This window comes from Bufo bufo, chromosome 7 (assembly GCF_905171765.1).
Source record: "Bufo bufo chromosome 7, aBufBuf1.1, whole genome shotgun sequence".
Classification (NCBI taxonomy): Eukaryota; Metazoa; Chordata; class Amphibia; order Anura; family Bufonidae; genus Bufo; species Bufo bufo.
Genome location: NC_053395.1, coordinates 219,319,521 through 219,339,923, shown reverse-complemented (window position 1 = coordinate 219,339,923; position 20,403 = coordinate 219,319,521). Strand labels below are relative to the sequence as shown.

Genomic DNA, 20,403 nt, shown 5'->3' with positions numbered 1-20,403 from the left:
AGATTCCAATTCACTAAACTGGTCTAAATAGTATATGCATGAAAAATGTGGCGCAAGTGAACTGAATTTTGGCTCAAGTCCCCATGAAAGAATGCAAATTATGACGCAATTCACCACTCAAAACAGACACAAAAGTACGCCAGCCCTGGGGTGGTGTAGAAATTAGACTGTATTTGCAACAAGATGTGGCGCAACATAAGGCGCACCTACATAAATAGGACAGAAAAGTTAGGCGCAAAAGTTAGAAACTTCTGAATTTGTTTTTAAAAACTCAAAATAGGTGCAACAGGCGCAAATGCCTCCAAAACAGGCGCAAAAAACAGTTGGTAAATGAGACTGAAAAAATAAGACAGTCGGAAACAGGCTTTTTATGCATAAAACACCAGTTCCAGGTGTCAATGTTAATTATTAAATGCAACACAAACATTTATTTTTATTTTGTCCGTGGCATTTTTCTTCACTTGACTTGTATGTTTTTTTGTGTCAATGGGGGATAAAGACCGACATGTTGCATTAGGCTTCATGCACGCAAACGTATTTTCTTTCCGTATCCATTCCGTTTTTTTTGCCGACTATATATGGAACCATTCATTTCAATGGTCCACAAAAACAAACGGAAGTTACTCCATGTGCATTCCGTATTTCCGTTCCGCAAAAAAAACCGAACATGTCCTATTATTGTCCCGTCAAGGACAAGGAGGACTGTTCTATTAGGGGCCAGCAGTTCCGTTCGCAAAATACGGAATGCACACGGACGTTACCCGTAATTTTTTGCGGATACGTTTTTTCGGACCGCAAAATACATACGGTCCTGTGCGTTGAGGCCTTAGTGTCCAGGAGGTTCAAGTTATGGCTCTGGTCATCTCACACATGCTGTGTATAGGAATACTTAATAAACATCTGCTGTCTAACACAATGGTCCTCTACCTGTAGATCTCCTGCTGTTGTGGAACTACGCCTCCCAGCATGCCCCAACAAGCCCTAATATCGTCTACACCAATTTCATGCATACGAATACTGCTTTATCTGTAGCAGCAGCTGCCTAAGGGCTCATGCATGCGGCCGTTGCTATTTTTGTGGTCCACAAATTGCGGATCCTCAAAACACGGATACCGACCATGTGGATTCCGCAATTTGCGGAATCTAACATCCTGCCATCTATAGTCCTATCCTTGTCTGCAAAAAGGACAAAAATAGGACAATTTTTCTATGTTCTATTTTTTTGTAGGTGCCACTGAATTGACATGCGTATAGCGCACGGTGTGAGGTTCGCATCTTTTGAAGCCCATTAAAGTGAATGAGTTTGCATCTGACCCGCAAAAAATGTGGATCGGATGCACAGCCTGACACTGAGATTAAAAATTTTCTAATAAAGAAGTACATTTGCTAGGAGTGGACCCCTTATTGATTTCAAAGCAACCAGCATGCTTTACCACAGGTTGGCAGGGGCAGCATGCTGGTAGTTGTAGTTTTTCAAACACTCAGGTTCAGGACCGTTGCTCTTATTTATACTCATTGGCACATATATATGAATATCCATATGCAGCCATCATGACAAACTCAAATAGGGGTAAATCTAATTTATGGATCTGACCTTTGAAGACTTTTTGTGCTTGCGGCTGCAGGGCTGTCGTGGAAGGATGACGTAACGCAGCGTGTAATGGCTCATGAGATGGGACGGATCCCGCAGCATAAGTCCTGGAGCACTTGAACCTTCTGGATGAGGACAGTAAGCCAGAGGAAGCGGTTATGTGTGCTCTGATATTTGGTCAATGTGACATGCTGTAGCCTAGAACTATGCTATATTGTACCATGTGAAGAACTGATTTTATGAGTTTGGGTTCATCTATGTTCACGTAGCGGTCAAAAAGTGTAAAAAAAAAACATATCGAAAGTGGAAGACCGTCCAAGAATATTGGAGCTGAACGCAACCCACTGCTGCTGAGCATTATGATCCCAAATTTCCGCATTATTTATAAGGCCTCTTTCACACCTTCACATGTACCCATTGACTTTAATGTGTGTATTCACACCGATGACCATCTTGTCATGGATGACATCAAGGACGTGTGACGGTAGAACTGATCCTAAGCTTGTTCAGGTGAAGGTGATGAAGTTAAAGGCTATGTGCACTTTTGGGGACAATTATTTATTATTGCATTGTACTCATTTTGAGCTAAATATCATTTTTTCATTTGGTCTTTAGTAAAAATGTTGAGCCCCTTTCTCTGTGCAGTCTTGAGTTTCTCTAGTAGCAGGATCTGAATTTTCTCTCTGTTTAGTCAGGCAGCTCAGCTGACGGCTCCTTATCTCTGCTCTCTGACCTCCTAAACACTCATTATAGCGCAATTCTTACATTACTGATAAGAATGTGGCTTAAATAAGTGTTTATGAGCTTTTAGTAATGTAGAGATAAGGTTTATTAGATGAGTGAAAGTACTAGTCACACAGCTAGACAGTTAACCCTTTGTGACAGAACAGCTCAATATTTTTAATAAAGACCAATTGAAAAAAAATATTTTTAGACCAAAATGAGTAAAATGCAGTCATTAAAAAATGCCCCCAAAGGTGTACATAGCCTTTAAATCTCAGTGTCAGGCAGCTGCCTGCTACAGCTACTGCCATATTGGTCCAGTATGACTTATATCTATTAATGCAGATGATCTCAGGGTTTGTTAAAGAAGAATTTGTGACCAATATGATCCAATATAAGCTATACTCACGTGCAGAGAGGCCCTTGTGACAAACATCAGCAGCACGTGGACATTCGCACAGTGAAATTTCAGGCCCATTCCAGTTGTCATGGCTGCGGTTTGCCTGTGGCCACAATTTGGTGCTGCATTTTACTGCACACAGGGTCTGGTTATGCAGATACACAGAGCAGGTATCGAAGTGTATCCTAGACCTACTTCATGTACGTGGAAAGGCAATAAATATTTACATCATTCTCATAAAGTATTTCTACATCCTGATTTTTAGGTCTTCTTTGCCCTTTCACCTGGGCGCTCTATTCAGCGCCTTACGGGGGCAGGTCCACTGCAGAGATGGAGCAGTCGTGCTGATACCCTGCAGTACTTCAGACCTCGGGTTTCTTCATCAGATTCTCACCTCTGTCTCAAAGGCTTCCTGGGAACTTCAAGCAGAACATTTCTCCTCTGTTGGATCGTTACTGACATACTCCCTGCTGGCTTTACAGTCGGCCAATCCTCAGGTGGGCACTAGCCATGGAAACTAATGAGCATTTATTGTATGTAGAGGTTATATTGACGGGTATCGCAGATGAGCGGAGAGGGACCAAGTAGGCCAAATATTCTCTGCTGATTAATTCCTTAATTTTATAGGGGTTAAGTCACCAATATTCTGATGCAGTGCTCCACATACCCTGCGATAGTCATAGAAGAACATTTTTTATTTCTGACTCTCTGCAGTTACATCTTCTATCATACTCCAGAGCTGCACTCACTATTCTGCTGGTGGACTCACTGTGCACATACATTACATTACTTAACCTGTACTGATCTTGAGTTACATCCTGTATTATATTCCAGAGCTGCACTCACTATTCTGCTGGTGGAGTCACTGTGTACATACATAACTTATCCTGTACTGATCCTGAGTTACATCCTGTATTATACTCCAGAGCTGCACTCACTATTCTGCTGGTGGAGTCACTGTGTACATACATTACTTATCCTGTACTGATCCTGAGTTACATCCTGTATTATACTCCAGAGCTGCACTCACTATTCTGCTGGTGCAGTCACTGTGTACATACATTACTTATCCTGTATCTGATCCTGAGTTACATCCTGTATTATACTCCAGAGCTGCACTCACTATTCTGCTGGTGGAGTCACTGTGTACATACATAACTTATCCTGTACTGATCCTGAGTTACATCCTGTATTATACTCCAGAGCTGCACTCACTATTCTGCTGGTGGAGTCACTGTGTACATACATGACATTACTTATCCTGTACTGATCCTGAGTTACATCCTGCATTATACTCCAGAGCTGCACTCACTATTCTGCTGTTGGAGTCACTGTGTACATACATTACTTATCCTGTACTGATCCTGAGTTACATCCTGTATTATACTCCAGAGCTGCACTCACTATTCTGCTGGTGCAGTCACTGTGTACATTACATTACTTATCCTGTACTGATCCTGAGTTACATCCTGTATTATACTCCAGAGCCGCACTCACTATTCTGCTGGTGTAGTCACTGTGTACATTACATTACTTATCCTGTACTGATCCTGAGTTACATCCTGTATTATACTCCAGAGCTGCACTCACTATTCTGCTGTTGGAGTCACTGTGTACATACATTACATTACTTATCCTGTACTGATCCTGAGTTGCATTCTGTATCATACTCCAGAGCGGCACTCACTATTCTGCTGGTGCAGTCACTGTGTACATACATTACTTATCCTGTACTGATCCTGAGTTACATCCTGTATCATACTCCAGAGCTGCACTCACTATTCTGCTGGTGGAGTCCCTGTGTACATACATTACATTACTTATTCTGTACTGATCCTGAGTTACATTCTGTATCATTACTCCAGAGCTGCACTCACTATTCTAGTGCTGGAAGCAGTCAACAGGCTTGACGACAAATACACCCAGCCGTGGTTGTACCAGATATACTGTAGCAGGACCTCTCTGTGACATCTATTAGGTTATGCCAGCCCCTAACCCGGAGAGTGATGTCCAGGAGATTGCAGTATACAGTGCAGAGAGCATAGGGCGGTATATGACATGTCCTGTATACACAGTAGGTAGGAGACCTTTAAATCTTCACGTCGTCTTATCATCTTGTATTTTAATTTCCTAGTACTTGTGCTGTGGAGTAACCTAATACTTCATCCTGTATACTGCCTCCTATTTCAGGTCTAATTTTGACTATCTGTCCTCCATCTCCAAATTATAGAAGGAAAAAAAACGAGCGCAGTCAGTACGTGGCCAGTAAATGGCGGAGTGTTTGCAGATTGCAGAACATATTGTTGTGAAGTGACTCCGGGGAGAACTGCGGCTTCCAATGTGCCGGCAGAAGTCAGATAATCTCCGTATGAGTCACTGCTGCCGCCTCACTTTCTGCAGAGACGCGCCATTGTGAAAAACACAACGGGGACAAGATAAATGTCACATACGCTTTCTACTCATACTAGAATATTTCATGGAGAAACAGGAGTCAATGAATCTAGAATCACATGAGTCAGGGTCGTTCTGAATGTCTGACGGGTTGTCATTGGCTGAGCAGTCAATCAGCAATGATGTTTGATCTTTATAGGGTTAATTTAATTTACTAAATGTTTACATAGCAATCCAACACCATTCTGTGCTGACTTGTTTCTTTACATCTTTTTCTTCATCCATTTGCTGATACAAAGCTCCAAATCCCCTGCGTAGCCATAGAGTTAAAGGGCATCTGTCAGCAGATTTGTACCTTTGAGCTCCCCCTAGTAGTGACTGGAGGTAGTCAACATTTTATCATTTAAAGGGCATCTGTCAGCAGATTTGTACCTTTGAGCTCCCCCTAGTGGTGACTGGAGGTAGTCAACATTTTATCATTTAAAGGGCATCTGTCAGCAGATTTGTACCTTTGAGCTCCCCCTAGTGGTGACTGGAGGTAGTCAGCATTTTATCATTTAAAGGGCATCTGTCAGCAGATTTGTACCTTTGAGCCTCCCCTAGTGGTGACTGGAAGTAGTCAAGCATTTTATCATTTAAAGGGCATCTGTCAGCAGATTTGTACCTTTGAGCTCCCCCTAGTGGTGACTGGAGGTAGATCAGCATTTATCATTTAAAGGGCATCTGTCAGCAGATTTGTACCTTTGAGCTCCCCCTAGTGGTGACTGGAGGTAGTCAGCATTTTATCATTTAAAGGGCATCTGTCAGCAGATTTGTACCTTTGAGCTCCCCCTAGTGGTGACTGGAGGTAGTCAACATTTTATCATTTAAAGGGCATCTGTCAGCAGATTTGTACCTTTGAGCTCCCCCTAGTGGTGACTAGAGGTAGTCAGCATTTTATCATTTAAAGGGCATCTGTCAGCAGATTTGTACCTTTGCGCTCCCCCTAGTGGTGACTGGAGGTAGTCAGCATTTTATCATTTAAAGGGCATCTGTCAGCAGATTTGTTCCTTTGAGCTCCCCCTAGTGGTGACTGGAGGTAGTCAGCATTTTATCATTTAAAGGGCATCTGTCAGCAGATTTGTACCTTTGAGCTCCCCTAGCGGTGACTGGAGGTAGTCAGCATTTTATCATTTAAAGGGCATCTGTCAGCAGATTTGTACCTTTGAGCTCCCCCTAGCGGTGACTGAAGGTAGTCAGCATTTTATCATTTAAAGGGCATCTGTCAGCAGATTTGTACCTTTGAGCTCCCCCTAGCGGTGACTGGAGGTAGTCAACATTTTATCATTTAAAGGGCATCTGTCAGAAGATTTGTACCTTTGAGCTTCCCTAGTGGTGACTAGAGGTAGTCAGCATTTTATCTTTTAAAGGGCATCTGTCAGCACATTTGTACCTTTGAGCTCCCCCTAGTGGTGACTGGAGGTAGTCAGCATTTTATCATTTAAAGGGCATCTGTCAGCACATTTGTACCTTTGAGCTCCCTTTAGTGGTGACTGGAGGTAGTCAGCATTTTATCATTTAAAGGGCATCTGTCAGCAGATTTGTACCTTTGAGCTCCCCCTAGTGGTGACTGGAAAGTAGTCAGCATTTTATCATTTAAAGGGCATCTGTCAGCAGATTTGTACCTTGGAGCTCCCCCTAGTGGTGACTGGAGGTAGTCAGCATTTTATCATTTAAAGGGCATCTGTCAGCAGATTTGTACCTTTGAGCTTCCCCTAGTGGTGACTAGAGGTAGTCAGCATTTTATCATTTAAAGGGCATCTGTCAGCACATTTGTACCTTTGAGCTCCCCCTAGTGGTGACTGGAGGTAGTCAGCATTTTATCATTTAAACTTTTAAAGGGCATCTGTCAGCAGATTTGTACTTTGAGCTCCCCCTAGTGGTGACTGGAAGTAGTCAGCATTTTATCATTTAAAGGGCATCTGTCAGCAGATTTGTACCTTTGAGCTCCCCCTAGTGGTGACTGGAGGTAGTCAGCATTTTATCATTTAAAGGGCATCTGTCAGCAGATTTGTACCTTTGCGCTCCCCCTAGTGGTGACTGGAGGTAGTCAGCATTTTATCATTTAAGGGCATCTGTCAGCAGATTTGTTCCTTTGAGCTCCCCCCTAGTGGTGACTGGAGGTAGCCAGCATTTTATCATTTAAAGGGCATCTGTCAGCAGATTTGTACCTTTGAGCTCCCCCTAGCGGTGACTGGAGGTAGTCAGCATTTTATCATTTAAAGGGCATCTGTCAGCAGATTTGTACCTTTGAGCTCCCCCTAGCAGTGACTGGAGGTAGTCAGCATTTTATCATTTAAAGGGCATCTGTCAGCAGATTTGTACCTTTGAGCTCCCCCTAGCGGTGACTGGAGGTAGTCAACATTTTATCATTTAAAGGGCATCTGTCAGAAGATTTGTACCTTTGAGCTCCCCCTAGTGGTGACTAGAGGTAGTCAGCATTTTATCATTTAAAGGGCATCTGTCAGCACATTTGTACCTTTGAGCTCCCCCTAGTGGTGACTGGAGGTAGTCAGCACTTTATCATTTAAAGGGCATCTGTCAGCACATTTGTACTTTGAGCTCCCTTTAGTGGTGACTGGAGGTAGTCAGCATTTTATCATTTAAAGGGCATCTGTCAGCAGATTTGTACCTTTGAGCTCCCCCTAGTGGTGACTGGAAGTAGTCAGCATTTTAATCATTTAAAGGGCATCTGTCAGCAGATTTGTACCTTTGAGCTCCCCCTAGTGGTGACTGGAGGTAGTCAGCATTTTATCATTTAAAGGGCATCTGTCAGCAGATTTGTACCTTTGAGCTCCCCCTAGTGGTGACTAGAGGTAGTCAGCATTTTATCATTTAAAGGGCATCTGTCAGCACATTTGTACCTTTGAGCTCCCCCTAGTGGTGACTGGAGGTAGTCAGCATTTTATCATTTAAACTTTTAAAGGGCATCTGTCAGCAGATTTGTACCTTTGAGCTCCCCCTAGTGGTGACTGGAAGTAGTCAGCATTTTATCATTTAAAGGGCATCTGTCAGCAGATTTGTTCCTTTGAGCTCCCCCTAGTGGTGACTGGAGGTAGCCAGCATTTTATCATTTAAAGGGCATCTGTCAGCAGATTTGTACCTTTGAGCTCCCCCTAGCGGTGACTGGAGGTAGTCAGCATTTTATCATTTAAAGGGCATCTGTCAGAAGATTTGTACCTTTGAGCTCCCCCTAGCAGTGACTGGAGGTAGTCAGCATTTTATCATTTAAAGGGCATCTGTCAGCAGATTTGTACCTTTGAGCTCCCCCTAGCGGTGACTGGAGGTAGTCAACATTTTATCATTTAAAGGGCATCTGTCAGAAGATTTGTACCTTTGAGCTCCCCCTAGTGGTGACTAGAGGTAGTCAGCATTTTATCATTTAAAGGGCATCTGTCAGCACATTTGTACCTTTGAGCTCCCCCTAGTGGTGACTGGAGGTAGTCAGCATTTTATCATTTAAAGGGCATCTGTCAGCACATTTGTACCTTTGAGCTCCCTTTAGTGGTGACTGGAGGTAGTCAGCATTTTATCATTTAAAGGGCATCTGTCAGCAGATTTGTACCTTTGAGCTCCCCCTAGTGGTGACTGGAAGTAGTCAGCATTTTATCATTTAAAGGGCATCTGTCAGCAGATTTGTACCTTGGAGCTCCCCCTAGTGGTGACTGGAGGTAGTCAGCATTTTATCATTTAAAGGGCATCTGTCAGCAGATTTGTACCTTTGAGCTCCCCCTAGTGGTGACTAGAGGTAGTCAGCATTTTATCATTTAAAGGGCATCTGTCAGCACATTTGTACCTTTGAGCTCCCCCTAGTGGTGACTGGAGGTAGTCAGCATTTTATCATTTAAACTTTTAAAGGGCATCTGTCAGCAGATTTGTACCTTTGAGCTCCCCCTAGTGGTGACTGGAAGTAGTCAGCATTTTATCATTTAAAGGGCATCTGTCAGCAGATTTGTACCTTTGAGCTCCCCCTAGTGGTGACTGGAGGTAGTCAGCATTTTATCATTTAAAGGGCATCTGTCAGCAGATTTGTACCTTTGCGCTCCCCCTAGTGGTGACTGGAGGTAGTCAGCATTTTATCATTTAAAGGGCATCTGTCAGCAGATTTGTACCTTTGAGCTCCCCCTAGCGGTGACTGGAGGTAGTCAGCATTTTATCATTTAAAGGGCATCTGTCAGCAGATTTGTACCTTTGAGCTCCCCCTAGCGGTGACTGGAGGTAGTCAGCATTTTATCATTTAAAGGGCATCTGTCAGCAGATTTGTACCTTTGAGCTCCCCCTAGCGGTGACTGGAGGTAGTCAACATTTTATCATTTAAAGGGCATCTGTCAGAAGATTTGTACCTTTGAGCTCCCCCTAGTGGTGACTAGAGGTAGTCGGCATTTTATCATTTAAAGGGCATCTGTCAGCACATTTGTACCTTTGAGCTCCCCCTAGTGGTGACTGGAGGTAGTCAGCATTTTATCATTTAAAGGGCATCTGTCAGCAGATTTGTACCTTTGAGCTCCCCCTAGTGGTGACTAGAGGTAGTCAGCATTTTATCATTTAAAGGGCATCTGTCAGCAGATTTGTACCTTTGAGCTCCCCCTAGTGGTGACGGGAAGTAGTCAGCATTTTATCATTTAAAGGGCATCTGTCAGCAGATTTGTACCTTTGAGCTCCCCCTAGTGGTGACTGGAGGTAGTCAGCATTTTATCATTTAAAGGGCATCTGTCAGCAGATTTGTACCTTTGAGCTCCCCCTAGTGGTGACTGTAAGTAGTCAGCATTTTATCATTTAAAGGGCATCTGTCAGCAGATTTGTACCTTTGAGCTCCCGGTAGTGGTGACTGGAGGTAGTCAGCATTTTATCATTTAAAGGGCATCTGTCAGCAGATTTGTACCTTTGAGCTCCCCCTAGCGGTGACTGGAGGTAGTCAGCATTTTATCATTTAAAGGGCATCTGTCAGCAGATTTGTCCCTACGACACTGGCTGACCTGTTCCATGTGCATTTGGCAGCTGAAGGCATCTGTGTTGGTCCAATGTTCATACGTGTCCGCAATTGCTTAGGAGAAATTATATGCAAATGAGCTTCTAGGAGCAATGGGGGCGTTACCATTACACCTAGAGGTTTGTCTCTCTCTCTGCAGCTGCCGCTCCCTTTGCACTTTAATTGACAGGGCCAGGCAGTGAAAACATCATCACACCTGGTCCTGTCAATCAAAGTGCAAAGGACATGGCAGTTGCAGACAAAGCTGAGTATCTAGGCGTAATGGTAACGCGCCCGTTGCACCCAGAGGCTCATTTGCATATATTAAAACATCATTTTTCTCAGCAATGCGGGCACATATGAACATGGGAGCAACACAGATACCTTCAGCTGCCAAGTGCGCATATAACAGGTCAGCCGGTATCATAGGGACAAAACTTCTGACAGATGCCCTTTAAATGATAAAATGCTGACTACCTCCAGTCACCACCAGGGGGAGCTCATGAGCTTGCTGGTTACAGTTTATACATTGAACTCCAGCACAGTTAGTCTACTTTTTTACCTGCACTGCCACCACAGGGGGAAAAGAGGGAGTACACAGTGTCCATTCACATCAATGGGTGATGCTGTATAGGACGGGTCCTCCAGATTGAGAGACACCCTTTATAACTTCTCTGAACCCCAGTCCAAGATATGATGATCTTGAAAAGGGGAAACCTTCTCTATTAACTCAGAATTCCCTAATAGTATATGAAAACTGGTTTTCTAAACTGGACACCACCTTGAAGAACCGGAATGTACATCTAATGTGGGCCATATATGACCAGGCCTCCAGATGACTGACCTGTGCATGGCGTGGCTGGGTAATATCTGGCTGCTCACCGGGTTTGTTGCATGTTCTCTTGTCTGACTCCACTAGTCTGATAAAGGTGGTTGCAGGTCATCTTCTGACCACAGAGTCATGCAGAGTCTGCAGAGTCTGAATATCATGTAATGGAATCTCTTTATGTCTCTGTTCAGCCAAGCTATCAGGACTTGACCCGCGCAAGGAACCCAACTCACCATGCTCACTTTGCTGCTACCCACACCCGGCCAGACGGAACCAGAAGACTTATCTATGGGAGGTATGAAGGAGGACGGGACACCCCACCACTGCCCCTGCAAGTGCCCAGTGATATACATCAGTCTTGGTCAGAACTAAGGAGGAAGCTTCCCCGCGGGAGCCTTGACAGCCTGGCAGATGACGTATCAGAAAGCTCTGAGAGGATCGAGAGGATGAGTCAGATGAACCGCATGCCAGACGGCGACCAGAACCATCAGCCAGAAAGTCGAGAGGAAGGTGGACGGACATTCAGAGGTGGTTATCCTAGGACTAATTTGGTAGATTACAAAATGTGGGGGCACTGGTTCTCAATGTAGACCTCTAACGGGTTTATGAAGCGTTACAGGCAATGGCCCATGGGAAAACATATACGCAAATTAGCTCTCCAAGGATCTAATTGCAGAGTGTTTAATCAGAAATGGCCGGTCAGTGTATACTGGACTATAAGGTCCCATGCACAGTGGCACATAGAGTCTCTGTGGCTCCGCATTATGCATTCGTGTGTCATAGTGTGGGGCTTCCATGAGGCCCTGTGTTATCCCCTAGAAGCGATGCTCTATAATGTGGCATGATACATGTCACAGTCCTCTGAAGCACCAGAGGTACAGGATGGGCCTATAGGACTATGGGTGCCATATTACGGATCCATACACAGATCTGTGTAAGACTATATTATACCTTTCAACATTGGGATCCCCAATTCTGGGGCATATTTAACCCTACCTTGATTTGCTTAATTTCACGTATAGTTGTCTCCCCCACACCCTCTGTGGTCCAATTTGCAGGAAAATATTGGAAAAATGCTAGGGTCACTGGATCATATCCTGCAGACCCTTGTGACATTGCAGAGGAGACAGGCAGAAGATGCGCCAAAGTTATCACAGTGATAGATTTGGCGCATCTTGCTTGACATCTCAGACACTTTATTCCTCTCCGTGCCACATCCTGGTCGGCTTACCTTACACCAGAATTTGTGCCAAAATTGTGCCTTATGTCGGTAATAAGGTAAGGGCTATGCCACGACACCTGTCACGGCCAGGAGCGGTGATCACATAGAAACATATGTGTATCATTATTTATCAGTATGTATCATTGTGTATCAGTATTTGTCAGTATGTATCAGTATGTATCAGTATAGTGTTTATAATAAGTTTTTGTCCTTTCTTTTCTTAACCTTGGGTGCGTCTTATCGCTCTGTGCGTCTTATAATCTGACAGGGTGAGGGGTCCGGGGCAGATACAATAGACCCCTGTGATTATCAGCTGATATTGATGGTGGGATCTGCTCATTCATTACTCTCCTTGCGCACCCCATTACTCATTGCAGTGTCTGGATGGAGATATTGAGTGATCCATCTTCTATGTCACAGGTTCGATTGGAATTCAGAACACAGCGGAGGCTCAATCAGCGCCAGAGGTGTCCGGCGTATTAGACGCGCAGAGCTTAGCCGGCGTCCTAGAGAAATTCGGAGTCGACTTGAAGCAGCTCAGCGAATCTCAGCTGGAGCAACTGTCATACCTTCTCCAAATGCTCCAGTTAGATGCTCCCCAGAATCAGGGTGAGAAGATTCACAGATTTGGTGATTTATGAATAGAATGCCAGGAATGCAGTGAAGACTGACTCTAGCACAGTCAGAGCAGTGGGAGAGAAAGATTAGGCAGCATCTCAGGGTGTGTAGAAAGCTGGGTAATCTCTGTAATGGCTGTTATTACAGGTCCTTGTCACCTTTCCATATACAGCATCCACAAATACTTTAAAAGAGTATTCATCCTCCCATTTTCATTCATTTTTAAGTTCCCATAATTCATTCCACTACAGTAATGTAATTTCTTCAAAGGACCTATAGCAGGGCTTATCTTAATCATTAATAGAATGTCAGAACTTCAGTGAAGACTGACACCATTCAAAGCAGGAGACAAGATCATGCTAAGGAATGTAACAGACCAGAACTGAGCTTTGCATGCTATTCAGAGACTGTAGAAAGCTGGGTGACAACCATTGCCCTCGGTCTGATGTGACATTGTTGCTTTTGCAGGAACAAGAGGTGGAGACAGAAGCCCACCGAAACGAGTGAGTGCCCTTTTATCATGTGATCATTCATTTGACACAGGGGTGTACCTATAGAGGGTGTAGAGATAGCAGTTGTATCAAGGCCCTGGTGCCTGGGGGGCCAAAAGGGCCCCAAGCCTCATAGGAAGTTACCAGTGATATAAATGGCAGATGGTAAGTGGGGGCCCTGTAACAGATTTTGCCCAGGAGCTCTGAATAGAAAGGCAGAACAGTAGGTGCTCCAAAAATGTGACCTACAGATGTAGCAGAGCTGAGTAATTTAGTAAAATTTATAGTTTTTGGCCTCATGCACACGACCGCTCTTCTGGTCCGCATCCGAGCAGCAGTTTTTGCGGCTCGGGTGCGAACCCATTCACTTCACGTTCCGTGGCCCCGCAAAAAAAATATAACGTCCTATTCTTGTCCGTTTTGCGGACAAGAATAGGCATTTCTACAATGGGCCGCCTGTTCCGTTCCGCAAATTGCAGAAGGCACACGGGCGGCTTCCGTGTTTTGCGGATCCGCAATTTGCGGACCGCAAAAAAAAACGGAACGGTCCTGTGCATGAGGCCTTACATGGGACTGCATGTAAACCCACTACTCGAAGACTTAATAATGTAATAATGCAAATTAAGCTCTGCTACATCATCAGAAAGGCCAGCCTATAGGAATGGATAATGGCTAACCTTTCTCAGCCACAACAGTATAGCATAGAGCTGTTAACCCTTCAATGACCAGGACATTTTCACTTTTTTTTCCTTTTCGTTTCTTACTCCCTGCCCCAGCCGTACGACGGCTTGTTTTTTTCCAATACAAGTTGTACTTTCTAATTGCACCATTTACATACACCGTAGTGGGAAGTGGGAAACGAAATTCCAAATGGGGTGTAATTATAAAAAATATAAAAATTCCTCCACAATTTTATTGATTTTTTTGGTTACTACGCAGTTTCCTATGCAATAAAACTGTTTATAACAATACCCCACAAAAATTACAAGGTTTTTTTTCCATTTCACTGCTTGACGTATGAGAGAAATAGTTTTATATTTTAATAGTACGGGCGTTCTCACACCCATGATGTTTATTTTTTTTTATTGTTTATGTACTTTTAATTTTGGGGGAAAGGGGTGGTTAGAATTTTTTATATTTTATAAAAAAAAATTTACATTATTTTTTTATAGTTCTCATAGACTCTAATGCATTAGCATTGGAGTTTATGACAATTAGGGCTCATGCACGCGACCGTTGTTGTTTTGCGGTCCGTTGTTCCGTATCTGAGGTTTTTTTTTTCCTCTGATTTAAGTACTCTTCTGTTCCGTTATTCCACAAAACATATCCGTATGGTTTCCGTATGCGATCCGTTTTTTGCGGATCAGAAACGGAAACAGTAACTTATTAATCACCAAACACATGAGCAATATGGGCTGGGCATAGCATTTCTACAGTATGAATCCGCAAAATAGGGAGAAAAAAAGGGTGACATACGGATGTGTGTTCCGTATTTTTTTTGTGGACCCGTCGACTTGAATGGGGCCTCGGACCGTGATTTGTGGACAATAATAGGACATGCACTACTTTTTGGCGGAACGGAAATACGGAAACGGAATGCACACGGAGTAACTTCCGTTGTTTTTGCGGACCTATTGAAGTGAATAGTTCTGCATAAGGTCCGCAAAAAAAACGGAATGGAAGCGGAAAGAAAATACTTTCGTGTGCATGAGCCCTTTCTCCAAGTTCCTATTGAGCCCTGCCAAAGGCAGGCTCTCCATAGGAACTAATGTGCAGCAGCCTCCTGTGACACAGGAGGACAGGGGCTGCTGCACACACACTCCAGCTTCCCCGAACTCCGCCGGGGGGAGGGGGAGCCGGAACACACCCGGAAGCGCATGCTTCCAGGTTTTTGTGCCTCCAGATGTCGTGGTTTCTTTTGACCACAGCATCTTAAGGGTTAAAAGTCTGTGATCGCATTACCGCCGATCGCGGACATGAGCCCCAGGTGCCTACTGTTTAAAACAGCAGCTGTGGCGCCCGTTGCATGCACGAGTGGGCGCCATATTTAAAGTCCTGACCGCCGATGTAAATATACATAACGTGATCAGGAATGGGTTAATGGTTCAATGTATCATCTGATGAGCAAAGAGAATAGGAAACATAGGTTTCCCTCTATCATCATAACATAGACTAGAATGATGTGACTAAAGATCAGCAAAAGAAAAGCAAAACTTTGCAAAGTTACTCAAAATGGTATCAATCTGAAGTCGAGGTTCACTTTAAATAAATAGCTGCTTTTCAGGACACCAGGAAAGCTGGGTGGTGTCACTGTAGGACAAAAAACATGTTGTGTTTGTCTTTCAGATCTCAGAAGGAGATATGCAGCATTCTTCTGGAGCTCAGCCCCCCTTCCCACCTCCAGACATTATCCCAAGGGACATCTCTCCAGCCCCTGTGGCCCTTAATGCTGACCAACGGGATGGGGAGCGTGTCATGAGTGCCACCCCCGCCTCTATTACCACCCACCTGGCACCTGACGCACAGACATTGGGAGAACAACAAGCTCATCTGCTGGCCGCCATCAGAGACGATTCCCAGAAGAGCCTGGAGAAGAAAAGTTACCAAGAAACTGGAGAAACCCCTGATGGTTCGGAGAAGAAACCCCAAGAAGCTACTGAAGACTATGGATACATCCTAACTGATCAGAAGTAAGTACCTGGGACGTCACACAGAATCAAGGCCGGGGAAAGGGAAAGGGCCCGTTACTGAACAACCAAGAGCCATAAAGAGCAAGTTAGGCTACTTTCACACTGCGGATCCGTTCAGATAATACAACCGTCTGCATCCGTTCAGAACGGATCCGTTTGTATTATCTTTAACATAGCCAAGACGTCTTAATCACCATTGAAAGTCAATAGGGGACGGATCCGTTTTCTATTGTGTCAGTGAAAACGGATCTGTCCCCATTGACTTACATTGTGTGTCAGGACGGATCCGTTTGGCTCAGTTTCGTCATACGCTGCAAGCAAAGCGGAATGGAGACTATACTGATGCAAACTGACGCATTGTGAGCAGATCCTTTTCCATTCAGAATGCATTAGAATGCAAACTGATCCGTTTTGGACCGCTTGTGAGAGCCCTGAACGGATCCAAAAAACGGAAAGCCAAAACGCCAGTGTGAAAGTAGACTTACTCTGAACTGAAAAATCAGAAAGTTGTCAAAAATCTATTTGGTTATTTTTTTGGCTGAGTAAGGGTGCACTGAGTGTTTGGGCATTAGGGGCTCACAGAAATTCTCTAAGAAACTTCTAAATTTATAGCTACCTGCACCACCTCTAGGGGGAGCTCAATACATACAGATTTATATTGCTCCTGCAGACACCACTAGGGGGAGCATTCTGCCTACAGATTTATACAGCTCCTGCAGCTGCAACTAGGTGGAGCACTCTGCATGCAGATTTATACAAATCCTGCAGACGCCACTATTGTGAGCTCACTGCATGCAGATTTCTACAGCTCCGACAGGCACCTCTAGGGAGAGCTCACTTCTTGCACAGTTATGCAACTCCTGCAGCCACCACTAGGGGAACAGACTGCATACAGATTTATACAACTCCTGCAGCCACCACTAGGGGGAACACACTGCATATAGATTTATACAGCTCCTGCAGACACCACTAGGGGAACACACTGCATATAGATTTATACAACTCCTGCAGCCACCACTAGGGGGAACACACTGCATATAGATTTATACAGCTCCTGCAGCCACCACTAGGGGAACACACTGCATATAGATTTATACAGCTCCTGCAGCCACCACTAGGGGAGCTCACTGCATACAGATTTATACAGCTCCTGCAGCCACCACTAGAGGAGCTCACTGCATACAGATTTATACAGCTTCTGCAGCCACCACTAGGGGAACACACGGCATACAGATTTATACAGCTCCTGCAGCCACCACTAGGGAAACAGACTGCATACAGATTTATACAGCTCCTGCAGCCACCACTAGGGGGAACACACTGCATATAGATTTATACAGCTCCTGCAGCCACCACTAGGGGAGCTCACTGCATACAGATTTATACAACTCCTGCAGCCACCATTAGGGGAACCCACTGCATACAGATTTATACAGCTCCTGCAGCCACCACTAGGGGAGCTCACTGCATACAGATTTATACAACTCCTGCAGCCACCATTAGGGGAACCCACTGCATACAGATTTATACAGCTCCTGCAGCCACCACTAGGGGGAGCTGACTGCATACAGATTTATATAGCTCCTGCAGCCACCACTAGGGGAACACACTGCATATAGATTTATACAGCTCCTGCAGCCACCACTAGGGGAACACACTGCATACAGATTTATACAGCTCCTGCAGTCACCACTAGGGGGAACACACTGCATATAGATTTATACAGCTCCTGCAGCCACCACTAGGGGAGCTCACTGCATACAGATTTATACAGCTCCTGCAGCCACCACTAGAGGAGCTCACTGCATACAGATTTATACAGCTTCTGCAGCCACCACTAGGGGGAACACACGGCATACAGATTTATACAGCTCCTGCAGCCACCACTAGGGGAGCTCACTGCATACAGATTTATACAGCTCCTGCAGCCACCATTAGGGGAACCCACTGCATACAGATTTATACAGCTCCTGCAGCCACCACTAGGGGAACACACTGCATGTAGATTTATACAGCTCCTGCAGCCACCACTAGGGGAACACACTGCATATATATTTATACAGCTCCTGCAGCCACCACTAGGGGAACACACTGCATACAGATTTATACAGCTCCTGCAGTCACCACTAGGGGAGCTCACTGCATATAGATTTATACAGCTCCTGCAGCCACCGCTAGGGGAACACACTGCATACAGATTTATACAGCTCCTGCAGCCACCGCTAGGGGAACACACTGCATATAGATTTATACAGCTCCTGCAGCCACCGCTAGGGGAACACACTGCATATAGATTTATACAGCTCCTGCAGCCACCACTAGGGGAGCTCACTGCATACAGATTTATACTTTCCTGCAGCCACCAGCAGGGGGAACACACTGCATATAGATTTATACAGCTGCTGCAGCCACCACTAGGGGAACACACTGCATACAGATTTATACAGCTGCTGCAGCCACCACTAGGGGAACACACTGCATACAGATTTATAGAGCTTCTGCAGCCACCACTAGGGGAACACACGACATACAGATTTATACAGCTCCTGCAGTCACCACTAGGGGAACCCACTGCATATATATTTATACAGCTGCTGCAGCCACCACTAGGGGAACACACTGCATACAGATTTATACAGCTCCTGCAGCCACCACTAGGGGAACACACTGCATATAGATTTATACAGCTCCTGCAGCCACCACTAGGGGGAACACAGTGCATATAGATTTATACAGCTCCTGCAGCCACCACTAGGGGAACACACTGCATATAGATTTATACAGCTCCTGCAGCCACCGCTAGGGGAACACACTGCATACAGATTTATACAGCTCTTGCAGTCATCACTATTGTGAGCTCACTGCATGCAGATTTATACAGTTCCTATCGAGATCATAGCCCTTATTTCCCAGAGGCCCAGACAAATCTAAGTACCCCTATAGCTGAGTACTGTATCAATATGACTGACGTTGCAGCTCCCACTCAGCTTTCTCAGAATCCTGCGGCCGTGTGGTGCATCTTCAGGCAGTCTGTGCACCAGAGAAGCAAATCTACAAAAGCTACAAAAATTGCATCTTGTCTATTTGCAGTAATACATCTCCTTATCTGATATCACTCACTACTCCAGTCACATTCTCAGGAGCCCAAGAAAGTTGGGTGGTAGCTCCTGTGGGAGCTGGAATGGCAGTCATATTGGTTGTTGTCACCCAGCTTTACCAGACAATGACAATCTTAAAGGAGACAGCGCCTTCATTACTACTTATCTCATGGATCATTTCCAGCTCTTGGTTGATCTCTCCTCCCTTCCTGATACAAATTGACTTCCCTTACAAATATCGCAATGAGAATATATTGAAATCCTTAAGGAGGCGGGAGAGGATTTTATGACCCTTTCACCTCGACCCGGCCTTGTACGAGTGGCACATACTGTCCAGATTGTGAACTGCCAGGCACAGCAGAAACAGATGAGAGTCAATAAGTGTAATTGCTGTAATTTTATGCAATTATTCCAGAGCAGCGCCAATGAGCGTACCAACTGAGTCAGGGAACACAGCGAGGATGGGGGTGGGGATGAACATAAATAATTTACATCCAAAGATAAAGGAGCCGAAAGAAAAATCACCGGAATCTGCAACACTGACAGGATACTATGTGCAATGTAGATACGATGTATCAAGGCCGTAAGCAGAAAAGTCGCAGCTTTGTGCACAAAATTTGCATGAAAATCTGTGGCTTAGTTCTTTTTTAATTTTTTTAATTTAAAAAAGTGGGTAGGGCTAAGCAGGAGGGGCGTGGCATATTTCCTTGTCATGGCATAAATTATAGAGCAAATCCCGGCCAGCTCACTGTACTAGAGACACCAAGACTTAGCTAGAAGCTTCTTCTTTAGAGACTGGTTATATACAGGGAATTGGATGAACCGTACGGCATGTCATCCCATAGAAAGTGGATATTACTGCCGTAGTGTCCCAATAAATAACGGAGTACAGCATATATGAATTATAGTGACACACACTGCACACATAAATAATTCTGCCATATGCGATATGCAAAAATTAAGCCACTATATAATCCACACACAAATAAAGCCGCTATATAGTAGAAAATTGGTACCTGGAATTTTACTTTCCTTGAGTCCGAAGGCAGCACAGAATGGGTTAACGTTGACCTCTTTTAGTTTCATAGGACCGCCCACCTAGATTTAAACAATCAAACAATTAGTCAATCACATAATTAGTACACCTATAAGGTCTGGTGAATGCAACTGCCCCTTGTATTAAAAAATAGATCCACACAGTTGCAGAACAAAAAAATATAATTTATTTAGGGAGGGTAAGCCTGTGCTGCCTTCGGACTCAAGGAAAGTAAAATTCCAGGTACCAATTTTCTACTTTCCCTTATCGTCCTCGGCAGCACAGAATGGGATTTTTATAGATTCC

The 20,403-nt window shown here is 44.5% G+C and overlaps 1 protein-coding gene across 1 annotated transcript in view; it reads left to right on the top strand.

The window, feature by feature from the left end:
• The window catches only part of PTPRN (protein tyrosine phosphatase receptor type N), an 84,021-nt gene that overhangs the window by 13,312 nt on the left and 50,306 nt on the right, over positions 1–20,403 (top strand). The window contains 9 exon segments of the mRNA XM_040441531.1: positions 1,626–1,694; positions 1,697–1,746; positions 2,980–3,109; positions 3,112–3,168; positions 3,171–3,211; positions 11,134–11,470; positions 12,585–12,773; positions 13,251–13,285; positions 15,620–15,963. Of these exon segments, the coding sequence (XP_040297465.1) occupies positions 1,626–1,694; positions 1,697–1,746; positions 2,980–3,109; positions 3,112–3,168; positions 3,171–3,211; positions 11,134–11,470; positions 12,585–12,773; positions 13,251–13,285; positions 15,620–15,963 (1,252 nt within the window).